This window comes from Colletes latitarsis, chromosome 6 (genome assembly GCF_051014445.1).
Source record: "Colletes latitarsis isolate SP2378_abdomen chromosome 6, iyColLati1, whole genome shotgun sequence".
NCBI classification, from domain to species: Eukaryota; Metazoa; Arthropoda; class Insecta; order Hymenoptera; family Colletidae; genus Colletes; species Colletes latitarsis.
Genome location: NC_135139.1, coordinates 6902964 through 6927850, shown reverse-complemented (window position 1 = coordinate 6927850; position 24887 = coordinate 6902964). Strand labels below are relative to the sequence as shown.

The window sequence follows — 24887 nt, the reverse complement described above, 5'->3', positions numbered from 1 at the left end:
CAGATGTAGATATACAACGCAGAATCTAAAAATCACTTTAAAACCACACTGTATGCAGATAATATAAAGATTCAAAGTAATGATCATAATTTGTAAAATAACTTTTTCTTTAAAAGTCATTTTTATTATATTCTAAGAGAGATCCTCAATTAATAGTTCGTTAAATTTTCGTATATAATAGCTAGTACTAGTGCGCAATTTTATGTTAAATAATTAATAAAATTACCTAGATTTTATAAGCTGGTGATGTAAAATCATAAAATTGTTTACCAAGTACTTACTTTAAATATAGAATTAAAATTTTGTTTTCTATTATACTAATTTATAAATAGACTAATGCTTCCTTAGTAAAATTAAACTATAAAATGAAAATTACCTTTGGGGTTGCACGTATGATTGAAATGATGATTGAATGATACAATTATTGTAATTTCTTTTGTTTATACTTTGAGACAATCGAGGTATATACACCTTAAAGCTTAATTTTCCTATTATTAATTTCTACTTTCTTATCTACTCATGAAATATAAAACCGCTTGAACTGCATATATATATCAAATTTTTTTAAATTTACTGTTCAAGTAGAATAATACATTTTTACGTACTTAGCTTGAAATCGCGTCTTCCAAATGTGCTTTACTACGAGCCAAAAATGGTACCCTACATCAAACTTTCGATATCATAGCATCACATTTCCGAATGTTTTTAAAAGTACTACACTTAACAAAACTATTAAACAATATGTTGCATATTTTTTATCTAATACAATTCCAAAATTATAATAAATTTTGTCAGTTTGTTACAGAATATTATGGAGATGTATCAATGTTCTTATGTAGATTGTAGATTTAAATAGATGCCTATGACCTGCACAGTTGCGGATTAAACATCAAGCTAAGTAGTTAGTCAATTCTGTACAAAATAAAATTAATAGGTAAAAGACGATATTACGTGAGAAGTATAAAAATACAAGAGAAAGAAGAAAACATTTTAGAGAAGTATGCGATTGGGTGTAAAGTATTGTCGCGATAAAAACGAAACCTTTGAGACCGTTCGCATTTATCGAGGCATAGACACGAAATTCGATACACTTTTGTTTCGAACGTAGAAAACGACACAAATAAGATTAAGCGAGAAAAAAAAGAAAGACCGACTGGATCGAGGCAATCTTGGCCTCATTGCGGTAGCGCTAATCGTAGAAAAGAACAATAAGTGAAAGAGAAAAAAAGAAGGATTGTGGGCCGAAACAGTCGGCGAAGTCTAAAAGCCATCTTATTGCTTATAACATTAGTACAACTTCATTTTTTTCTAAATTTGATTCTTTCTTTATAAAATTTATTTACCACCGTATTTGTAATGTTTGTAAATTGGATCATATTTACTTATTTAATAAGAGAAAAATAAATATATAAGCATGATTCAAATTATGTCGTATTTGATTTCACTTTAATCAGAAATATTCCATCAATATGTTTGTAGCGTACGACATAGCCCAATGCTGTGTCTCTTTCATGCATTATCTTTTTTCGCGTTTAAAATTGATTACATATATTTGTCTATTAAATAATTAAGTATGTAGCGTGTTTAGTCTCATTTTAATCAAACAAATGTGACAAGTACGATAATAACATTTTCATTAACAAAAAATTAACAATAAAAGATTTATTGACGTCTCAGCGTGTTAAATAATACGCATTGCTGATTCCGAGAGGATTCCCCCCCAGTAATGATTCCCAAGACATGAGTTTTGCTTTTATAGCGACAACACTATATATACCTCTTCAGATAAAATCTCGGTAATGTTCATGTAAATGTACAACTTATAATTACTTACATAAAAATCGATGCTATTCTTTACTTGATTACGATTAATTTTATTGCCATAATCCTGCATAGTTACCATAAAAATTAACGGGAAGAGGTCCACCTGCTGTGAACAACCGTGTTCCTGATCCGTCATAGCAATGAGTATATATGGCAGGTGTATACTTCGAATTTTGGAATCCATCAATATATTCTTCATCTGGAAGCTAATACCACCGTTCAAATAAGTATCATACTCTTATAACAAATTATATCGAAATAAATAAATTGAAGAAAATTTGAAACATACCACGTAACCCTTTGAAACTTTCAGTACAACAGTTCTATTAGAATTAATCGAAGACTCAAGATATTTTTGAGCTCTAACATCGTAAAACATTAACATTCCTAAACCTGTTCCAATTGTTAAAACAGAACCTTGAAAACTGGCTGATCGAATTCCACAACCACTGTACCTGCAGAGAAATATGGAAATTTAGTAACCTTTGTGAAAATTATAAATCAAACAAATAGAATGGAATTTAGTTGAAATATATACCGTGAAGGTATTTTTTTTATTGGTTGCAGAGTTCTTGCATCTAAAAGTAAAGTATAAGATCGGCATCCAACCGCGTAAACACCATCATCTTGTACAGCGAGGCAAACGTTCTCCTGACAAGCTGGCAATTTTCTAGATATTTTTTGTCTAAATGTTTCAGCGGACCAAATGTGTATAAAGCTATTCGAAGTAAGCGCAGCAATTTCTTTATATGTTCGATTAAAAGCAAGGGCTCGTACTTTTTGTGCCGATTTGCATTCCTTGACACACACTGGTTGAATCAATCTAATCAGGAAGAAAAGGAACACATCAAATTTACAAGTTATTAGCATTGCAGTAAAACCTCAATTTAATGGACAGAATTTTATGGCGCTATGTCGGTAAATTCCTAAATTATATACTATTCGGTTCTTCCCTGTATTATTTAGAATTAATTAGAATATTGTATTGTATAAATTATTGACCAATTGCATTACCATTATAATAACATAATTTACGGACGAAAAACGGACTTTCATCATATTTCAAGCATCACTCAATAGCATTCTATATAACTCCTTGTAATAATATCTTTTCAGCAAATATTCTCAATGTCTTGCCAATACATATTTAAATAAACTATAATGAACTCAATAATAGTTCTAAATAAAATCAATAAGAAATTCTTGTTGTTGACAAAGAAATACATTTGCAATGCCCGATACGTACTGTGCTCGCATATAGCTAAATTTGTACCTTTGAATGTAAAAACTAATTGTGTTGTGCTTAAATTTATATAATTTGTTATTAAATCAATTTCTGATTTTCTATGAATTTATTTTTACGGACATTTGGATTTAATGGACACCACTACTCGACTAATCCACTGTATCAAGGTTTTACTGTAATTATATACTATACCTGTGCGTCGGGACATCTGCTTTGTCGGGTGCTTCGGCAAGATCGTTATCTATACGCCATAAAGCCATTTTAGTGTCTCTAGATCCAGAAACTAGGAACTCATCATCTAGCCAACACATGTCGAAAACCCAATCTCTATGGGCACCTTCCCCTACGCAAACCGGATCGAGTGTCGGTAGCCTATATATTGCTATTTCATTACTACTTCTTGCCCCAGTTGATAAAAGAGTTCTGTAATATGTGCAAAACATTATAAATATAGATATAATGAGACAATAATAAGAATCAAAACTATACGAGGTACCTAATTTGTGTACCTTGAAGGATTAATTTGAACAGAATGTATACCACACTGTTGCTCAGGGATAGCACCACCTCCAGAATTAATTTGCCTTCCATGCAGAGATGGTATTTGGTCTAATTTCTGTGTTGCTACATCATAAACCATTAATTTGTTGCATTTTGTACCAAATACTACTTGCCTATCACTTAACCATTGGGAGCAAAAGACTTTATTCATAGTATTTAAACTAACAGAATATTCTTTAAACAAATCATGAGTTAATATGTGTCGAAATCCATATTCTTGATTAATTTTTCGCACTTCTCTGGTATTTGTTTCTCTCGCGCGTACATAATCCACAAAATTGAAAGAAGTTCTTAAAAATTGCTTTCCTTCGCTTACAGTTTCCGTTTCATCGTCACTTGATTCGTAACAGACAAAATCTTCCGGCTTATCTGGCTTACGATTCCTTTCCAATCTTAAGGCCAATCTATAAAAAAAAATTATCAATTTTTTAATTTACAACGAATGAACTATTTTAATATTTTTGATAATTTACCTTCTAGCACGACGTTCCTCTAAACGAGTTCCACTAGCACAAGGAGGATGTCTACCATACACAGTCATTCTTTGTGTTTCTGCCATTATCTCCAATTTCTATAATTTATGAACTAAGGTGTCTTAACGTTCGATAGTTGTTGCATATAAAATTCTGTTACTAATTCAATAAAATTATTCTTGTTCATATAATAATTGAGATTATTCTTAACAATATAGTCTTAAGAATATTATATTAAATATTCTTAATTATTATGTTCAATTGAATTCTTCTATCTAGATGGAACATAAATATTTGTTCCTGTCATTATAATAAAAGCTAAGCTTTGTTCATTTGACTTCCAAAAGGAACTCATTAATTTAAAAATGTTATTTATATGCATTCAGTAATACGATCATTATAATGATCGATAAAATGTTTGAATGGCATTGAAAAATTAAAGCATCCAACAACACCATCAAAGGAAATTTCAATCTCGTCTGGCGAAATATTTATAAACGTGGCTGGTATGCAGTCAACTAACAAGAAAATTTCTTGGCAGCAATTCCTCTCTGACTGGAATAAAATCAAACTATACATTTTTTGTACATTTTCTTAGAAAAGGAACATATTCTCGTTTCGTTAATTCCGAAATATACGCGTGAACGTCTACATCTTGATGATTATTTATGAAATATAGCAAAACTTACTAGAAGGACGGCAATTGCCAAATCTATCGTGCTGTCTAAACGGAACGACTTTGAGATGAAATCCTTTGTTTATCAGATGCAGAGCCTCATAATTACATAACTCGTATGCACTTACGGATAATCATATGAATATCAAGGCTTCGTTTCTGAATTATATAAAGAAATGGAAAGGAAAGCCAGAAAATTCATGATAAGCAACGAGACCTTCGAAGCACTAGGCAACTAACCATCGCCATATTGAAACGAGCAGCAAAACCATATAAAATGTAACAAAGTATACTGAATCATCAAAAACATGTTGACTTGCTACTCTGAAAAATAATTTTCGAGAGTTTCTTTGTTTAACGATTACAAAAAATAAATTTATTCTCGATTAATTACAGAAATCAATGGCAACAACTTCCATCAATTGTCAACAAGAGAAGTTTACTCCCTCTACTAGGTTTTATTACAGCTGACATTTTTAAAGAAATGGCATCCTTTAAGAAGATAAATACTAAAGTATTTGCAAGATCAGGATCTGAATTAACTCCGGATAATATATACTGGAAAAAGTATACTGTAAGTAAGTTATTACAGCAGAAGTAATAAGAAATTTTCTGCGATCGTAATATATCGATTAATTTATGATGCACACGTATCACTTAACCTAATAAGTACCATTTAATACGATACAGATCAGTACTGATCTCGTATTAAATGGTATTTATAACAGAAAAATATTACTGTATTATGTCACTTTATTACTTATAAAATGTTTTACATTTATTCAACAGACTCCAGTCTTAGTTAAGGAATTCGGACCGATTGATTACATAGATTTTTCACCCGTGGAGCCGCATTATTTTGCTGTTACTTGTTCAGTAAGAGTACAAGTGTATAATCCAATTACAAAACTAGTCACAAAAAACCTTAGTAGATTTAAAGAAGCTGCTTATGGAGGCTCTTTCCGCAATGATGGAAAATTACTTTGCGCTGGTGGAGAAGAAGCAGTCGTCAGACTTTTTGATGTTAACACAAAAAGCCTCCTACGACTGTTTTCTGGACACAAAGCATCTGTGCATAGAACACTTTTTACTGCAGATAATCATCACATAGCATCTTTTTCTGATGACAAAACAGTCATAGTTTGGGATATACCTACTGAAAAGCAAACTATATCTTTTAATGAACATTCGGATTATATCAGAGCTGGTGCAGTTAGTCCAATTTCCAAAGACATATTGTTATCTGGAGGCTATGACAAACACATATATATGTATGATACAAGAACAAACACAAAAATTCTTAATGTAAACCATGAAGCTCCTGTTGAAAGTTTGTTATTCTTACCATCCGGTGGAATATTTTTATCTGCAGGTACATTGGTACATTGCTTTAAGTTATATATTACCAATTCTTTGATAATATAAATAGAAGTATTTCTACTTTTCCATTTAATATGGGTATTAGGGGTGTGCGGGATCTCGATGCTCGGAATGAGACGGGATTCTGAAAATACCCGAAATCATAAAAATATTCAATTATCCCAAAAAATTGTCCGGGATCTCCGAAGATATTCGGAAGATAGTTCGGATAGATCCACGAAAATTTGAAATAAAAAATTTTATACTTGTTATTTCCTTGATATAATATTCTACTCCATCTTATACAATTTTAAAAATGTATAATTTTTTTCAAACATTCTAGGAATTCTCAAATATAATTGAAAATTTCGGACATTTTTGGGATTCCATCTCGATCCCAGGAAAAATTCTTGACCCGTAATTTTCGAGATTTCTCACACCCCTGATAGATATACTGTACAAATAAGAATATATTTTTAAAGGTGGAACAGAAATTAGAGTATGGGATGCACTTGCTGGTGGCAGATTACTTGCCAAGATCACCCAACATCATAAAACTGTAACTTGCCTAAAAATAGCTTCAAATGGTCACAGAATTTTGTCTGGTTCATTGGACAGACATGTCAAAATTTATGATTCTGGAACTTATAAAACTGTCCATTCTTTAGATTATCCAAATTCAGTTCTCAGCATAGGAATCAGTGTAAGAAAACGTTTGTATTTTCTAATATTATTAACCAACATTTTTGAATCATTGAAAAGAATTTTGTAATTTCAGTCGAATGATGAAACTATTGTAGCTGGTATGGTTGATGGCTTAATATCTGTGAGAAGACGGGAAGAAGATGTTAAAAATGAAAAGCCCCAGCGTAAAAAAGTATCGTATAGACATTCTGGTAAAAATTTGCACACAGCACATGTAGATATGGTGGTACACGAAGAAATGAAAGAAATTATGGCCAAACACGATACCTATTTAAGAAAGTTTCAATATTCTAAAGCATTAGACTGTGTAATGGCGAATTATGTTGTGAATAAAACGCCGCACGTTACGGTTGCACTTATGCAGGAACTTATCAGAAGACAAGGTTTAAAACAAGCCCTTAGCGGTAGAAATGGAAAGTCTCTTGTAAATATTCTTAAATTTTTGAACAAGCATGTAGGAAGTGTTCGATTTGGAAGAGTATTATTACATGTCGCTAATGTTTTAATGGGTATGTTGTAAACTCTTAGTAAATAGTAATGCCTTAGATATTGGCCGATGTTCGGGATTGAAATAGGTCAAAGTAGAAGGTAGATAATCTTCCAGGAAATCCCGTGTTTTGTTTGTTTTTTTTTTAAAGAGTACGAGTGAGATAGAGATGTATAAACACGGCACATCGATAAAAACATAAACATACTTAGGTCATGGCCACATTGAGGGCGGTAAAGTGAGTAGCAACAAAGCGGCAAAAAATATATGAAACCTATAAATTTAGGCTTATTTTATATAAATCTATAGGTTTCATTTTTCTTTTTTTTTGCCGTTTTGCTGCTATTCGCTCTACCGTCCAGCCGCTCTCAATGTGGCCACGGCCTTAGTCGTCGGGACAAATAAGAAGCCAATTCCCAGAATTAGCAGGAATAGCAACCGACCAATTTCCAAGGCACTACTGTAATATTCTGTATATACACATATTAATTTTTGAAAATATTGTAACAATGGGTATTATTACTTAACAGATGTCTATGAAGATCATTTGGATGAACTTGCAGCAGAACCACGAAAAATGTTTACAATATTAGCATCGAAATTGGAAGAAGAAGAAAATTTAATATTAGCATTATCAGAATTGCAAGGGAAATTACACATGATACTATCTGCTGCAGAAACCGTACATCCAGCGCCAGTCAAAGATTCTCAGGTTTTAGAACCCTCGAGTGCTGCTCAAAAAAATCTAATATTAAGTATAGCATAAATATAATGTTTATATTGATTTATCGAGTTTCATAGAAAAATCTGTACATACTTTTTATATATAATTTTAATAAAATGAAATATACGTCAAATGCTTTTAGTTACAAAATCATTTAAATTATAAAATAATTAAAAAAGATGAATATAAATGTTTAAAATATAGTAAACTAAACAAGTTATTTGCTTTTTTAAAATTACATTACATACTATTTATGTTCATACAATATAAATTATTAGGGTGTATATCAAATTTGACGCATTTCGATAAATTGGAATTTATAATTATGTATTAGAGGTTTATTTTATGAAACGTCTTTTTTGAGACATTTTTGCCAGGCAGCTGAAGATGGTTTATCAGGCATTACCCATCCAATTGGAATCGCTGATGCATCGTTATCTGAACTTATATACTTATCCCAAGCAGACCTAAAGAAAAAAATAATTTTATTTCCATAAAGCTTAAATTTTATAACAATTGGGTATTATTTAATTGTAAAACTATTTTTACCGTAAAGTAATAAAAGTAGTTAAGTCTGTATTATATTGATCAGACATTGACATTTTTTTTCCAAATAATACATTTTCCCAATCATCAAAAAGACTTTTCTTTTGTTTTTCGATTCTTTTTTCATTATCAGTCTTTAACATTAATTTCAAACCTTGTTCTTCTATAGAATACTCAGAATCAAGAGTAGACCATTGTTCTGTTAACTTTGCTACACATAAGAAGAATTTCTATTAATTTAATTTTTTAAATATTTCGACGGATACTTGGGTTTTGGATCGAATCGGGTCGGGAAAAATTCGGACACCGGAAACCGAGTCGAGTAGTGTTCAGATCGTATCGAGAGCTTAGGCGTATTCAAATTTAAAATAAAAAAATGTTAATACATATTCTGATTTGTTCATTTTTTGAAGTTTCTACTCTTATAATTTTTACATAATTTTACACAGGCATGGTCTGTTCAATTTGTCACGATATGTGTAAGTACCGGAATAATATAAAATTTCAAGTATCTACCTAACCCAATTTCAGGTAGTCGAATCTCGACCTGAACTTGAAACCTCGGTTACCCGTCAACTCCTAATATTTACTATAAATGAAATCACAATAATACCTATGATATTATTAAATGCTTCGTCGGCTGCTGAAGATAAATGTTCTCCTCTTGCTATGGCAATATTGGCTTTAATATTATGCAGATTTCGTAATTCTTGTAACAATCCAAGATATTTCCTTGCATCGCTTCGCTTTCCTCTAACATCAGACAAAACCATGTCAGCATCTTTACGTAAATTTTCCTCCTGTTTTTCTTTTTCTATTATTGCTTGTTTCTTTCTAATCCATGAATCAATTTGTGCATGTATTCTTGCTCTTCGTTTTATTTTCATTAATTTTTCATTTTTCCATTGTTCTCGTTTAATTTTTTCTCGTAACCTCTTTTTCCGTCGTCTTTCTAAATCCTTTTTCAACTGACTTAAAAACTTCGAATCTTTAATTGGATTCAATAATGTAACAATTTCATTTTTTGCTGCATTGCAGATGCACATTTTCTGTTGCCATTCCTCATCTGTAAAATTTGCATTATCTTTCAGCTCTGCACAAATTGTTTTCAGTTTCTCGTTTAATTTGTGTGCAGACGCAATGGCATTTTTGGCAGCTGCAATTTTAGATTTTTTACATACGTTTCTCTGAATAATTGCATTGTTAGACTGATCAACTTCTAGAAGAAAACTTTGAATATTTTTCTCATCGATCTGCCGTGTTTCTATCGTAACTATTGGTGTATTATTGCTAACATTATCAGAAGTACTACCGATTGGATAAATATAATTTTGATGTAAATTCGTATTGTAATTCGTGTTATAAATAGGTTGATTCATCGAGTGATATATGTTATAACGTGGGTCCCCTCCGATTAATGTGGAACCCTCTAAAAAACTTTGATCGTTGAACATAATAGTTCGGAAGTAATATTTAATTTCACAAAATATGAAATGCCTTAAAACTATCACTTTTTGTGTATGTTAAATGATTATTTTAATGTGTTTACAAAGTGTGTTAGATGAAAATATAGTTCTTTTGTAACTTTTGGCAATATCTTAATAGGATTATTAGGCTTTGTTTTTTAACACATCTCCATAATTTCTCCCTCTTTAGGAAGTTGAGCTTTTGCTTCTTGTAAAACTTTTTCTGCTTCGATATAGTCTTCGACTTCTTTTAAATCTTGTTCTGTTTCTAATATACTCTTTAACTCTTCGAATGCTTTAACAAGACGTCGTTGGCAATCTGGCACCATCATGAGGGATTCTTGAAGTACTTCTTCTTGTTTCTTTATGTCGTAACCATCTTTGTCTATAAAGTAATTAAAAGTATGTTATTATGAAAAGTATGTTTTTGGAAATTGACTGAGATAATTATAAATCTTTTAGTGCAGTATTCCGTGTGTTATAAGTGTGCCCACAAGCGTTACGAGTGACGTATTAATTTTTCGATTAAACAAACACTTAAACGTATCAAGATAAATGTATCAAAAATATACGGAATCGTTTTAACAAATAACACAGCTATTGAAAGGATCAAATTAAAAAGAAGTGCGACATGCTTCTAATTGTATTTTTCAAAATATCCTCACCCTGATCCTTTAATTTTTGTATTCTTTCACGTTGCTGTGCTGCTTCTTTCTCATACGTGACTTTTTCTTTCGCGAGACGTTTCACTACTCCAGTTTTAATTTTTAGAATTCTTATGCGAGGGTCGGACATTGTTTTAATTGAAATATTTTACCTCGTCGGCAGAAAATGAAGTATTCACTGATTAGACGAGTTTTTCCTTATAAGGTAAGATGAGTAACTACCAACGAATTTGAGGGAAACTCGGTGATTATAGGTTATACCAGGTTATACCGATTTATAGCCGGAGACTCGTACACCACTAAACTATGCTTTTATACTCATGATACTCGTAAAGACTGTCGAACATTCATTTTATACTTAATGTTATCGGAAAATTAAGATAAAAGACAAATTTTGCATAAAAAATAGATAAAAATTTGTAATATATAAGATACGTGGACAATTTGAAGTTTTTTCGTAATAAATATTTTTCGAGAGGATTTATTTTTTTTATCGTATTGTTAGAGAAATATTTTTTTATTTCAAATAGTATCTATCTATAATATCAACAATTATTATTTTAACGCATCAAATCAAAATGTTCGTTGCTTTCGGTATCTGTACGTAACAATAACAATTGTATGAATCATAGTTACAAATCCATAAATATGTACGTAAAAAATTATCAATGATAATATTTTCCGGAAAATGACAGTGAGATTTGTTGATATTACATTCATAGATTCGTTTAAAAGAATATTTACATAAAGATCTGTTTTCCATTAACACAGATCAGTGTTAATAATTTCGCGCCATCTGATTTCGAACGTTCGAGACTTGCAGGAAACTTCAAACGGTATCGCAGTATATCCCCCAACACTTCCGCAGAAAAACGCTACATCGTGCCTGCATTGAAAGGTGCAGCAAGAGAAACAGAAGGGTTAATTGTGTATTGGTTTACACTTGATTCCCCGAGACATGTAACGAACAGTAGTGGCAAGATTACAATGCAAGACGATATTTTCCCGGCGGCAGAGAAAATCCTTTCCGACATCGAAAATGTGGTGAAGAAGAATCCGTCACTGTGAGTGTTTTCTTAGATACATTACGAGGGCGGAGTCTTTAAAAATATCTGTGAAATGTGACACTAAATTCTTAGATTCAACATAGACAATTCAACATTACGGTTAGTGTGCTTTCCTTTTCATAATATACAGTTGCTGTACGTTTTAATCAGACACGCGTACGTATGACGCTTCGCGAAAGGTTTGCATAGTAAATACAGTATCAGCAATGTTGGTATCAGATGTCTACAGTAGGAAACTGGCGCCATCATGATTATTAAATCTTAATAATTACGATTAGCGTACGTCTCTGCGTATTATCGTGCATGCATTCGTGAAGTTAAAGTTGCTTGTATAACCAATATATTATAAAATATTAATATCAATAATATATTTTTATACAAAATTTCATACACTACAAAAATACAATACTAACTAATAGCAACGTTATTCGTGTCTCGTAGTTAATGTCATTTTTATAGCATTTTGTATCCAGTCTTTATGTTATGTAATTCGTATATTTATATATTTATGTGACATATAATTCATACATTACTAACGTAATGGTACAATTCAAACGAATTACATATTATTACTTAACTTTACTGATAGTGTAGATTCAATATTCCTTGGAAGAAAAAGTTTAAACCTTTCCGAGCAAGAATTTTTAAAAATGTATTCTTTGTGTGTAATTTCAGGAAAAGTTTCGAAATAATTCCCGAGGAGGATAACGAAAATAAATCACCAGTGTATCATCAGGAAGACGGTCTTGGATTGGCGTCATGGTGCGTGCAACCGCTTTACTGCTATGCCCATCGTCGGCTTCTTGAACTACGTCAGAACAAACACAGACGAGAGGAGCCTAGTACGATAGCAAGATGGTTACTGGGCGCTCTTTTATTAAATCCAGAAGTGACGACGTTTTGGAATATGCGACGGGAGCTAGTGAGGAGTCACAAATTAGAAGCGTCAGAGGAGTTCGCTTTCTCGCAGTTGGTGCTCTACCATAAGCCAAAATGTTTCGAGGCGTTCGCTTATCGACGGTGGTTACTGTCGTACGTGCTGAACGCCAAAGACAGCCGTTACGATCCCGACCTGACGGAATCGCCGCTCTGCACAGAATTGGACGTCGCGGCTACCTGCGCGGACAGGTACGGGAATAACTACGACGCGTGGAGTCACAGGCGTCACGTGATGGCTTTACGCGAGTCGCGAGGATTCACTTATCCGACGCTCGAGAGCGAGTGGAAGAATTCTCTTGCTTGGTGTCAACGACACGTATCCGATTACAGCGGGCTTTCCTATCGACAGTTCTTATTGCAGAGATACATGTTCGAGTTCAAAGAACTGCCGAGAGAGTCGTTGATAAAGTGTCCGGACGACGATGACGAGCAATGCAAGGACGAATTGTACGCCTACATTAAATCAAACATCAGTGCAGCGGGTGACAGGCATAAGTTGCAAAGGTTGTTCGAAACGATGCGTACGGAATTCAGGCCAACCTCCTCGAGAACGGAACCGCAAACGTACTTCTGCGCTTTCTCCTATTGGGCGGAGGAATGTCGCGTGAACGAGAGCACCATTTACACGTACAACGATTACGAGGCCCTCTGGTGTCATCGTAGGTTCCTCGCGTATCTTCTCGTGCGTTTTATCGCATTGTACGTAAAGCATTCCTACCGCAGGGACGACCGTATCGAAAAGTCGATCGAAACGAAAGATGTTCAGGTAAAGTTAGTGGCGACGGACGACGACGTGACGTTGTGCCACGATTTACTCGTGGAAGCGTTCCGCGCGCGTACACGGAAGATCGCCGATCTCGCGGCGAAACGAGACGAGCACGAAAAGATGCTCGTCGAGAGGTTCTTCAAGTTTCTACGAAGTATCGGATTCGAGATCAGGTCGTGATCCTATTAGCCGTTGAAATTGTACTTTTAAATAAAAGATGATGCGCGCGTATCAAGCTGTATAATTATATTCGTACCGGGCATAGATCGAGTGCCACCGTAAAAAAAATTTACGCAATAACTCTTACTCTGTATTCCACGCAGATGTTATTTCTAATCGTATACTACCCGTGAATTGTATCTCGATAGCGCTCTTTCGTCGGACCCATTCGCGCGGCGAAAGCCACACCCCTCCCTCCCCTCTGCGCATAAATAATAGCGCCGTTTTAATAATTAAGATATAATGTACGATGTAGTTGAAATGGAACGAGTATTGATACTTATTTTTGAAAAGTTTACCGTGTATCGTTTGAAGAATGTTTGAACGCGATATTGCGTAATTAATCGAGGAAAATGGGCGTCGGTTAGCGTTTAATTTTCTAAACGCTGACCGATGTTCAAGAGAATTAGTACAATTGCGTGATACAAAAGAAAAAAGTGTCTTTTGAGGCTATAGGGAAGTATTATCGCGAGACAAATATGTATAGTCGAACAATGATAAAATATGAAAGAAAAAAAAAAAAATGTTAGTTTTGTAATCATGTGTTTTTAGTCACCTTTAGAACAGTTGGGGTCTGCGAGCGGACCGCGTTTACATACATTGCCCAGGCCAATCGTTTTGACGCAATTACATATACATGCAACACTGGCCACGTTGTTCCCCCTTTGGCGCGACAATCTGACCAAAAATAAACTTTTAGACTTTTGACTGTACTATCACAGTCTACCGGGAACGGTCGTTAGGCGCGTGCGACCGTCACATTTCTCGTAAAACAATTCCTATTTCGGTCTCATTGTTACATGTTAATAAAGTTCAGTGAACCCTGCCGTCAATTTTTTGTTGCATAAGATATCGATACGCATGTATTCACATTTCCACGTTTAAGCTCGTCCTTGATGCGACGTTCCGTTAGTATTGACCTTAATCTTCCAATGCCCTTCAAATCCCGGAATCAATGTTGACGTAGACCGACAGAGTACGTTACCAATAGCATAACAATAAATTTAAAACCTTTTCATCTCGTAAACGAAATTTCGTGTATCTTTTCGTGGAACATAAATTCCGTTTCGTCTATCAGAATGCACCGTGACCATTGACCGAAATGTCAAGAGATATACGTAACGTAATTACGCGTATAACGTTAAAGCGGAATGTATCGCGACAGGTTCAACAACAAACATTGTTCTTCGATTCATCCGAGACGTTCCGGTGAAAGTAACGTCGCACAGCGTATCGGTGTGCATTGTTGACTCATGTGCAACGATTCCGGCCGGTCGATAATCAAAAGATTTCATTCACCGACCGTTCGTTCGATCGATAGTTTTCAAGAACGCGAACGCGAACGCTGACGCGACTCGAAGCGACAGGAATCGCGAAAGAGTGGGTAATGTTACGGACGGTAGCATCGCCAACGGGATTACTCTTAAATATATTGTCGAAACTCGCACGTGACTGTTCTCTATTATTTTCATTGGTCGATCGGTTTGATTGTGCCATGAGGTACAACGAGACGATCGATAAGGCATCCTCAGAAATTCCACATGCACATAGCGTCGAAGAGGTAGCACTGACGAGGTGTGCAGCAGCGGGACGGACGAACTTTTTCCTTGTCCGTTACATTACCGGAAACGGACATCGTCGGAAGTCGGCCTAATGGCGTCTGAAACCGAATCCGCGACCGAGGACAACTTTGAAGATTACTCGTGCGCAGGTGAGATGCAGCTTGTTCAAAAAAACGGTAAGACGAATTTTTTTCTGTAATTGTTACATCATTTTCTATAAATATTTACTTATTTAGAATATATAGTCGATCACAAACGTATACAACATATAAACTGTAACATTGTACAGGATGTTTGGCAACCCATGGGAAAAATTTTAATGGGAGATTCTAGAGGCCAAAATAAGACGAAAATCAGGAATACTAATTTGATGATGGAGGCTTCGTTAAAAAGTTATTAACGTTTAAAGTTCCGCCCATAATGAATTTTTTTCTAGAAAGTGAGTAGGATTTCAGGGGTAGGTCTATTCACCAAAAATCATTGCAATTGACCCCCGCAACTAAAAATAATTTTTCCAAAACGATTTGAAATTTTTTAATTTTGTTGATAAATTTCACACCTTGAATTTTTTTCTCGAAAGTGAATAGGATTTGGAGGGTATGTCTAATGACCAAAAATGATTATAATTGACCCCTGCAGCCAAAAATAATTTTTGTAGTATGATTTGAAATTTTTTGATTTCGTCTAAAAATGTCTGTACCTACTCGAATTTTTTTCTCGAAAATGGGTAGGATTTCAGGGGTATGTGTATTCACCAAAAATGATTGTATTTGAGCCCCGCAACCAAAAATAATTTTTTCAGAATGCTTTGAAATTTTTTAATTCAATTTTTTAATAACTTTTTAATGATGCCTTAGTCAAAAAATTGAGATTCTTGATTTTCGTCTTATTGTAGCCTCTAGAATCTCCCATTAAAATTTTTCCCAGGGGTGACCGAACACCCTTTATATTGCAAACTAAGAGTTCAGATAATCCTATTGGTATTAAATTGTTTATCGATTAAAAAATAATATTAATTAAAGTCGTTTATACGAAAACGTAATGGAATGCAAAATACAATTTTACAAAACTGTATATAAAATATAACAGGTATATTAAAGCGAAAAAAATGTTATTATCTATATACATATTAATATTTGTTTTTAGTTTTTTGTACTATGTATGCAATACTTACTGACTGTAAGTATTGTTTTGGACACCCCAATCAAAACTTTTTATAGTATTACGTCAACCAGGAGTATATTTTAATTTCGTAATTAAAGTCGTGTTTAATTAAATAGGTCGAAATGCGTTAAAATTAATATTAAATAGATCGAAATATAATAGATCTAAATAAGAGTAAAGTGAAGACGTCTACAGTCAGCTTCTTACTGCTATCAGTAGATAATAACTATTATTCTAGATCGACGTATTTACATGTATCACGTGTTTATTTATAGCTGATGCTACAAGTAGGTACGTATACGTTGATCGGAAGCTTAAATCTTCAACATAGGACTTTTCATGTACTGTGCTTCCACGAGAAGAAGACACAGCGTGTTTACATCCCCACTCCTGTTGCAGTCCGCTGATTCACAGGTATTGGTCGAAAACGGTGACAAAATCGGTGACAGCCAATCAGCGGACTGCAGCAAGAGTGGGGATGTAAACACGCTGTGCCTTCTTCTCGTGGAAGGACGATAGGTGAATTAAACAGAAATAGTTACGATAAAATGGTTACTTGGAATATTATGTAGTTCTAGATACGATTATATCTAGGAAACCATCGTCATGACCTCATGCATGATTTTGTAAGCTAAACGCTTTGGATATTGTGAAAGTAATTCGTGAAAGGCGTTTCACGTTGCAGTAAAAGGATTAATAGCAATTTCGTCAGTTTAATTGAGGCTGAACGTGGAATATTGTATTTTGTAATTATTGAGATATTGAAAGACTTAGCAAAATAAAGATACAAGAAAAGAAATTATTTGGAAAGTAATGTTTAGGATTTACTACATTATAACAGTGGTTCTCAACCTATGGTCCGTTCACTTGGAACTTAAGGAGGTCGTAGATAGATTTCTAGATGTTCGCGAACTTATACATAGAAATTTTTAATACTTTTTTAATTGCATACATTATGTCTAAAAATATCAACTTTATCTTCGTAATGTTTTGATATTATGATAATTATTAGACAAAAATAAATTTTTCAATTCAATGTCCTGGATTTACACATTTTGAATTATTTTGAATTCAACGTTTTAGAAATTTGCAGACGCATTGTCTCGAAAGATTGTGGTTACATCGTATGGGTACATACGAAGCATGAATAGTATGTACTAGCTCGATATAGACTGTATTGTTGTCGAACGAACTTTAACCTCACGGTGATTGGCATCCATGTGGCTATAGTACTCTACAAACAGGAACTATTCGTTTACCTCGTACATTAGCGTTCGTTCGTAGGCGAGACGTAGTACGGAACATCTTGCCTTTTAACGAGTGTTACCAATTATACTGTTTTCGAAATGATAAAACAACGTACTCTATAATATTCAGTTATCGAAGCTAAATATAATTTTTTTTAAATAACAAAATAACAAAAAACAGATATTTAATTTAATTTAATTTATCATTCAGGCGTACTATTTACATTACGAAGTTTCTTAAAGCACTAATTATTGATTTCTTTTATATACAGGGTGTTCGGCTACACCTGGGAAACATTTTAATGGGAGATTCTAGAGGCCAAAATAAGACAAAAATCAAGAATATTAATTTGTTGATTGAGGCTTCATTAAACAGTTATCGAAACATTTCCGCCCACACAGTATATTTTCAGTAAAGAATTTTTTTCTCGAAAGTGGGCAGGATTTCGGGGGTACGTCTATTGACAAAAAATAATTGTAATTGACCCCTGCAATTGAAAATAATTTTTTCAAAACGACTTGAAAATTTATTTTTTCGTCGAAAAATTTCAGCAGCTATCCCCCCGTCGATTTTTCTTAAAAATTCGTTTTTGATTTTTAGTCATTTTGTTTGACGTCCTACAGAAAAGTTGTCTAATACTTTTTTGTAGGTACTCATGAGTACTACTTCAGAAAAAAGTTTCATTGAAATATGTTTACTATTGTAGGAGTTATGGCCGTTTGAAAATTGAACTGTTTTTATGTGGTTTTTCTCATTTTACGGGGTCAAAGAACAACTTTTTCAACATTGTTAGAATTTCTACATATTCTATACCAAAATACGCGTTGTTTGCTTTTTTAAACATTAAAATCGTCCCATCCGTTCAGGAGTTATGACGTTTTAAAGATTCGCATGAAAATTCGGGCAGACATTTCTGGCCAGAAATTATATTTTTGGTAAGGAATTTTTTACTCGAAAGCGGGTAAGATTTCGGGGATATGCCTATTGACCAAAAATGATTGTAATGGACTCCTGTAACTAAAAATAATTTTTTTCGAACGATATGAAATTTTTTAATTTTGTCGAAAAATTTCACACCTACTCTAATTTTTTTCTCAAAAGTGAGTAGGATTTCAAGGGTATGTCTATTGACCAAAAATGATTGTAATTGACCCCTGCAACCGAAAATAATTTTTCCAGATAGATTTGAAATTTTTTAATTTAATTTTTTATAACTTTTTAACGACATTGCAATCAAGAAATTGATATTCTTGATTTTCGTCTTATTTTGGCCTTTAGAATCTCCCGTTAAAATTTTTCCCAGGGGTGACCGAACACTGTATATTTATTGTAAAAGTATTTGCAACGTATACGATTATCTACTTTAATTTTTAGTTTAAATTAGAATGCTGCTATTCCAAGTTACTTGCGCAGTAACAAAATCGTTACTTTATGTTATTTTTTAGAGTTTCAGATATTTTTTATTTTTCGTCATTACTGAGAGTTTTTAAATAAAAGTTTATTGGTTTCTATCTTCATCTTAAATTAACTGGTATTCCGAATACGCTGCACTTCTAATCGTTTATTGTTCTCTATCTAAAGTTATTTATCTCGACAGGTATTTGTAGTGAAATATTTGTTTAAATGAAATATAAATCGTATAAAACATAAAATAGACAGTCGTCGACATAGTAAAAATTGCAATTATAATAAATATATAATATAATAAATAAATAACCAATTTTCAATTTCGTCTTTGTCCAACAATGGAATCCTTTGTTTTTTAGTATAATTTTTTTAATAGTGGTATATTATAATGCAACAATTTTAGTACTTGAATGTGGTTCATTCAACGTTTCAACATATTAGGTCCTCTTTCGAAAAAAAAAAAAATACATCAAATATAAACTGAAAGGCGAAAAGAAAAATTTAATAGACAATATACTTGTATAAAAAGAACACAAGATACACGCTTACTGCAATAACTCTGAAAATGAAGTTTATGCAGTTTACTATAAAAGTATCGCGATGATTTCACGTCTAAAATAATTACTTCGGTCATGAATGTTACCGACGTGTGTTTGTGATTTTATAGTATTATCATGGTTAAAACAACAGTCACAACATTGTCAAAATCAATGAAATTTAAACTAAATACTTAAAATAAAAGGCATAATCATTTCATCAAACTGTTAATGATCATATTAATGAAATAAATTAAAAGCGTAGTGGGTCAGTGTTAGGTGAACGCACTTTATTAAAATAGAGGTTAACAAAAGTTCTATTGCGACCTTCTCTAAAGAGTGACTGACTCTAAATAAATATTTCTATTTCTGTCATTGGCATAGTCATCGTAAACAGAATACGGAGTCCTTCGACCGATGCTTTCATTACGAATCACGAAGTATTACGTTTTTGTCGGAAGAAACAAGTAATTTATCCCAATCACGTTACTGTGAATCTTTCGGAGGAAATGCCAAAAACATACAGTAGCGAACAAAAGTTTAAGACAACTACATTCTTGATAGATTATTATATTATATTATACTAAATAGCTAACAAATCGTAGTTGATTTTGCAATCAGTATGTGACATAAAGATAATAAAACTTTCAATGTTCTATTTGCTGCGAGCATTAGTTTAAGATCTTATTTATAAAAATTATTTACATTAGTACAAGTAACAAGAATATCTTAAAAAGCTAATATTTTGTGGGATAACTTATTTTTATTAATTGCAGCATTGAATTTACTAATCTTGTACGATGTTCTATTAAAATGTTGCTCCACTGTGTGTTCAATCCCAGTGTAAAGATTTAGATCCTGTGCTTGCAATCATCATGCCAAAACAGAAATGTTTTTTCCTACGAAATATTGCTTTACAGCTTAATTGTTTGTTTGGCAGACGAAATTATCGACCAAGTATTCACGTGCATAAGATAACATGGTTTCTTTTATAATGTCCAGAAATTGAAATTCATCCACGGTGCCATTAATTCTACGAGTTAGTCTTGAATGGAGATCATTCTCACCTCATTATAGTTTGTTCACTATGCTTCAATGTTCCTACGGTTTATTTTGGATCAATATCTTCACCTTTGCAACGTCTGATATATATAAAATTTCATCAGACAACATTAAATTTTATATCGAATAATTGTAGCTACGAAGTTTTAGTAAAGTCCATGCATAACATTTCAAGCTATTCCCCTGTACAATACTTGCGACAACTATGATATCGCTAGAGCTTGACCGATAGTACGTTTAAGTTACTTTTATCCGTATGTCCGCTATTTTGATCTCAATTAGTATTAAGTGACTGCATACGTGCTCGTTCATACTCGCCAAGAAGGTTGCGAGTTTACATCTATTTCGTCGCTAAGAGGTGCAGGCTCAACGTATAAACGATTTTTCATTCGATATCAAGAGTTTCAAAATAGAAACATAAAATTGATTCGTAATTCGGAAGGGTCATAAATGAAAAGAAATAATTTTGTTGTTAATGGGATCTTTACCAATATATTTGTGAGGTTTTTCTGATTAAAATCATATTTGCATATTTAACACGATTTTGTAGTCTATTAGGAGTAGGTTAAAAACAAATTATATCGTGTTTGGGCTCATTCTAATCAGAAAACTCTCACAACTACATTGGTAAAAGTTTAATTCAAAAGAAAAACAAAAATAAGAAAAGTTTCATCTTTGCATTATGTACTATGCCCAGATCAGGTTATACTATATGCTCTCTTGTCGTTGAGTTTCTTTGGTGTGTCAAGAGGAGTCCTCTTTCACAATCAGTAGCAAGGATGACTAGTTCACTTATCCCGTCGAAAATGACTCACAGTTATCAGTCTTAGAATACAATAAATGGTGTATTGTCTCACATTTTGAATAAACACTTGCTTCTTTCTTCAATAACAATATCCAACAAAGGAGAGTTATAAAAATGATTGAAAATCAATTTGACGACTTTAAATATTTCACAATAAATTAGGATAAACCCCGAAAAATTATTATGCGTCACTATGCGTCTGATAATTAGGTCTCTCATTCTGGTCCTTCCACCTTTGATCCTACCTGAACTTTGGCGCATGACGCAACTTGCGCGAGACGCATAGGGTATTTACTGACACGTAATGTGACTCTGCCGCGGAGTCGGATCGTCGTTTGTTCCCATTCCAACGAATTCCATGTAATATTTCATCACGGAACTCCCTGGACATGTGCAATGTCGGAAATAACTCTGAATCAGGTGGGAACCACGAGGAGGCGGCATACGTGTCGCAAATATTCAGAGAAATGCAGCACTGCCGGCAAAGATGCGCGGACTTATGCCAAAAACGTGGCTGCCCTTGCACCTTGCGAGATGCTCGAGAGTTTTCAGTTGTTACGTAGTAGCCCGCGAGGTCGTCTCTCGAATATTGGCCACGTTTTTTTCGCATTCATCAAAGTTCGAACGGAAACACGAAAAATTATTAAACTTGTTTTATTTTTATCTCGATAACGAACCATCGAATGTATTGTGCAAAAAGACGTCGTATCGTGAAACATCTTTCGTGAACCGTCGATTCAATTTAGAAATTCGTTTTTCGGTAACATGGCATTGCGTATTTATCAGATACGAGGTAAGCCGATCCGATACGACTGAGAATCGTAAGCGTTGATTTGATTACAGAAGCATGCCTTTAATACTTTCACGTAACTCACGGGAAACCGAAGACATAGTATACTAATACTAAGGTTGACGTGATGCAAGAGGGTTTTAAACGAATTAAAGCACCGCCGCCAGGAATAGGCTAGAATCGCTTCTTCCCCAACATTACCACACCTGTTTCTTAAACATCAGTCGCTATTCATTCAACAGACCATCCGTTCGCGTAACTTCTTGCCGCGTTCCGACCGCCTCGAGCTGTTTGTTTCGTCGTTTATTAGTACCGCGGAATAAAACATGCGCTTCCGATCATGCTGAGGCGAGGACATTACTCAGGTGATGAAATACTGAAATCGTCTTAATACTACTCTATACCAATCTATATCGATTCCACGATACGTAAATATTATTTTTTCGGCAGAAATAATTGGTAAAATGTAGTTGTAAACTCAGGTGAAGAAATACTCAAATCATTTATTAATCGAAATACTCAATCTATATCGATTCCACGAAACGTAAATATTACTTTTTTGACAAAAATAATTGGTAAAATGTAGCTGTAAATTCAGGCGACGAAATACTGAAATCGTCTTAATACCATTCTATACCAATCTATATCGATTCCACGATACGTAAATATTATTTTTTCGGCAGAAATAATTGGCAAAATGTTGTTGTAAAAACAGATATCTCTAGTTTATTATACGACGTTTCGGTTATATAAGTTGACCACATTCAATTAATGAACAAATTGTTAACCCGAGTAAACGCACAAGACATCTGTGTCATAAATTATCAACTATGCGAAGTAAAAGAGCGTTATACATATATGTATAAGAGTAAAATACTGTTGGGAGACGAGATGTTGGCACACTACCTCCAAGTTAAACGATGCAAGGGGCAAAGAGAACCATCCGTACACTCCACCTAATCCCCTCCACTGTTTAGGTTCTTGGCTTGACCTTGGTTAGGTCTGGGTTAGGGACTTGGTTCGTGGTCGACTTACTCCTTTCCTTTCCTATATTTTTTTTTGAGATCATTTCTCATCTGCTTTCTAAATCTTCTATTTCCTATTGTCACTTGTCCCTTGTCTCTTATTTAAATTATTCCCCTCCTTCCTACCCCCTCAACCCCCTCCTCCTCGTCCTCGTCTTCTCCTTTGCTCTTCTTCACTCTCCCGAAACCCCAACCTCGCTTCCAGTGGTCGTTTATAACTAACAATACAATTAAAACTAACTTAAAACTACCAAGACAAACGCACAAAAAAAACTAAAAATAATAAAATTGAAAATACAACTAAAAATACAGTACTCCAACTTAACCTCTAGTCTTAATTACTAATAATCTTTACCCCATTAAGAACAATCGACTTATTCAATAATAACCACGAATCTGAGATAGAGGGCATTACGTGAATTTCGTCTCCTAGTAGTACAAAAGTAAACTCGAACTCAGTTGTTCATTTATTCGAGGTTCTACTTAACCTAAAATTTTGATAAGTATCAATGCCTGTTAAAACTGTGATATCGAATCGATTGAATATTATCAATAGTATCGGTATCGAATTCATTGTTAGTTACGACTGTTCGATGGGGGGTTCATTAAGGTTTTCGTCATTTCAGATAGCGAATTGGGTACGCCATTGCGACGTAGCGGTTCCTTGAGGATACCCAGGTCTTCCGACGCTAGTAACGTCGACCGTAATCGATTGCATGTATCGTCGTACGATGGAAAATCATCATCGCCAGTTACGTGGTCGCCGGATAAATCCGATGACACGCCAGTTCGACCCGGCAGGCGGTCCGTACCTGCGATCGACGCACCTGCGCCGGAATACCTCGCCAGGAACCTCCTGCAACTCGGCTGCCCGGCCGTGTCGATGCCCACGTAAGTCTTCTCCTATCTGTCGCGTCCGTGTTTGTGGCGGTCCGTCGGATTCCTCCGGAAACATATCCTCGGAAGGATAACGATTTTTGCGGAGCAGCGTTATCGATGGTTCTCCGTTGAATCGTAACACTGCGCACATTATTTCGAGAAGAAGCTGGTGCGCTGCAGTTTTCCATGACAGAGAGGTGTGTTTAATCAGGATGATATTACACGAGAGAATTCTCTGTCGTTAAGTGAAATCTTCTAAGAAATTTACCGTGGATATGGTGACAAGTTAGCTAGAAGTGTGACGCAACGTTCTGTGTATACGATCACCAAAAACCGTCATTTTGGAGTTTCGTTAAATTTCAGTGAGCTAATTTGCATCGAACGTTTAATACCTATATGCACTTTCATTCGTATCAAACGCTCGGTTTAAACGGTGGCGTATAAAATTGATATCACACGGCTGTAGAAGGCATATCGAACCGAAATAATGCGCGTATCGAAAGCCCATGCAGCCCTGTAAACATTTGTGTACTTTGAAAACAGCGGAATTAAGGTTAGGTTCGTTCGTTCGTATGGGTATATTTAGTGTCTACCAGATTGAGTGAAATCAGAGTCTTAAAATTATATCGTGCAAAGAAGAGCAAAATCGAGGAAGCTAGAAGACATACATCCTTTTATAGTAAACA

At 34.1% G+C, this 24887-nt stretch overlaps 6 protein-coding genes across 11 annotated transcripts in view; 3 read left to right on the top strand and 3 right to left on the bottom strand.

Annotated features, from left to right (window-relative positions):
- Window positions 1-118: 118 nt before the first annotated feature.
- Dcaf12 (DDB1 and CUL4 associated factor 12-like protein) lies at window positions 119-5196 on the bottom strand. 2 transcript variants are annotated; one of them, XM_076766941.1, is made up of 7 exons: window positions 4794-5196; window positions 4105-4202; window positions 3580-4035; window positions 3263-3493; window positions 2363-2647; window positions 2114-2279; window positions 119-2030 (listed from the first exon to the last, which is right to left on the bottom strand). In XM_076766941.1, the coding sequence occupies exons 2-7, from the start codon at window positions 4188-4190 to the stop codon at window positions 1875-1877; spliced, it is 1380 nt and encodes a 459-aa protein (XP_076623056.1). In that variant the 5' UTR covers window positions 4191-4202; window positions 4794-5196; the 3' UTR covers window positions 119-1874. The 2 variants fall into 2 exon arrangements, with proteins under 2 accessions (XP_076623056.1, XP_076623055.1); XM_076766940.1 differs by having other exon boundaries at window positions 4105-4659; window positions 4794-5194.
- Window positions 5197-5223: 27 nt separating this feature from the next.
- On the top strand, window positions 5224-8158 carry LOC143342741 (U3 small nucleolar RNA-associated protein 15 homolog). Its single transcript, XM_076766939.1, has 5 exons — window positions 5224-5354; window positions 5570-6152; window positions 6622-6842; window positions 6918-7353; window positions 7862-8158. Exons 1-5 carry the CDS (start codon window positions 5265-5267, stop codon window positions 8095-8097), a joined length of 1566 nt encoding a protein of 521 aa, XP_076623054.1. The 5' UTR covers window positions 5224-5264; the 3' UTR covers window positions 8098-8158.
- LOC143342747 (uncharacterized) lies at window positions 8088-10055 on the bottom strand. Its single transcript, XM_076766950.1, has 3 exons — window positions 9215-10055; window positions 8605-8812; window positions 8088-8522 (listed from the first exon to the last, which is right to left on the bottom strand). The coding sequence occupies exons 1-3, from the start codon at window positions 10053-10055 to the stop codon at window positions 8399-8401; spliced, it is 1173 nt and encodes a 390-aa protein (XP_076623065.1). The 3' UTR covers window positions 8088-8398.
- Window positions 10056-10225: 170 nt separating this feature from the next.
- Window positions 10226-11010, bottom strand: LOC143342757 (tubulin-specific chaperone A-like). The gene is made up of 2 exons (XM_076766966.1): window positions 10733-11010; window positions 10226-10452 (listed from the first exon to the last, which is right to left on the bottom strand). Exons 1-2 carry the CDS (start codon window positions 10860-10862, stop codon window positions 10226-10228), a joined length of 357 nt encoding a protein of 118 aa, XP_076623081.1. The 5' UTR covers window positions 10863-11010.
- Window positions 11011-11585: 575 nt separating this feature from the next.
- Window positions 11586-14452, top strand: Temp (protein prenyltransferase alpha subunit repeat-containing protein tempura). Its single transcript, XM_076766947.1, has 2 exons — window positions 11586-11796; window positions 12475-14452. The coding sequence occupies exons 1-2, from the start codon at window positions 11720-11722 to the stop codon at window positions 13682-13684; spliced, it is 1287 nt and encodes a 428-aa protein (XP_076623062.1). The 5' UTR covers window positions 11586-11719; the 3' UTR covers window positions 13685-14452.
- A 798-nt stretch (window positions 14453-15250) lies between these two features.
- The window catches only part of LOC143342740 (uncharacterized), a 188880-nt gene continuing 179243 nt past the window's right edge, over window positions 15251-24887 (top strand). The window contains exons 1-2 of one of the 5 annotated variants that reach the window (XM_076766935.1): window positions 15251-15434; window positions 23949-24213. In XM_076766935.1, coding sequence (XP_076623050.1) covers window positions 15377-15434; window positions 23949-24213 — 323 coding nt within the window. In that variant the 5' untranslated portion in view covers window positions 15251-15376. Of the gene's footprint in view, window positions 15462-22090; window positions 22301-22526; window positions 22663-23948; window positions 24214-24245; window positions 24399-24887 lie in introns of those variants that run through there. The other 4 variants (XM_076766934.1, XM_076766936.1, XM_076766937.1 and 1 more) reach the window with 4 other exon arrangements.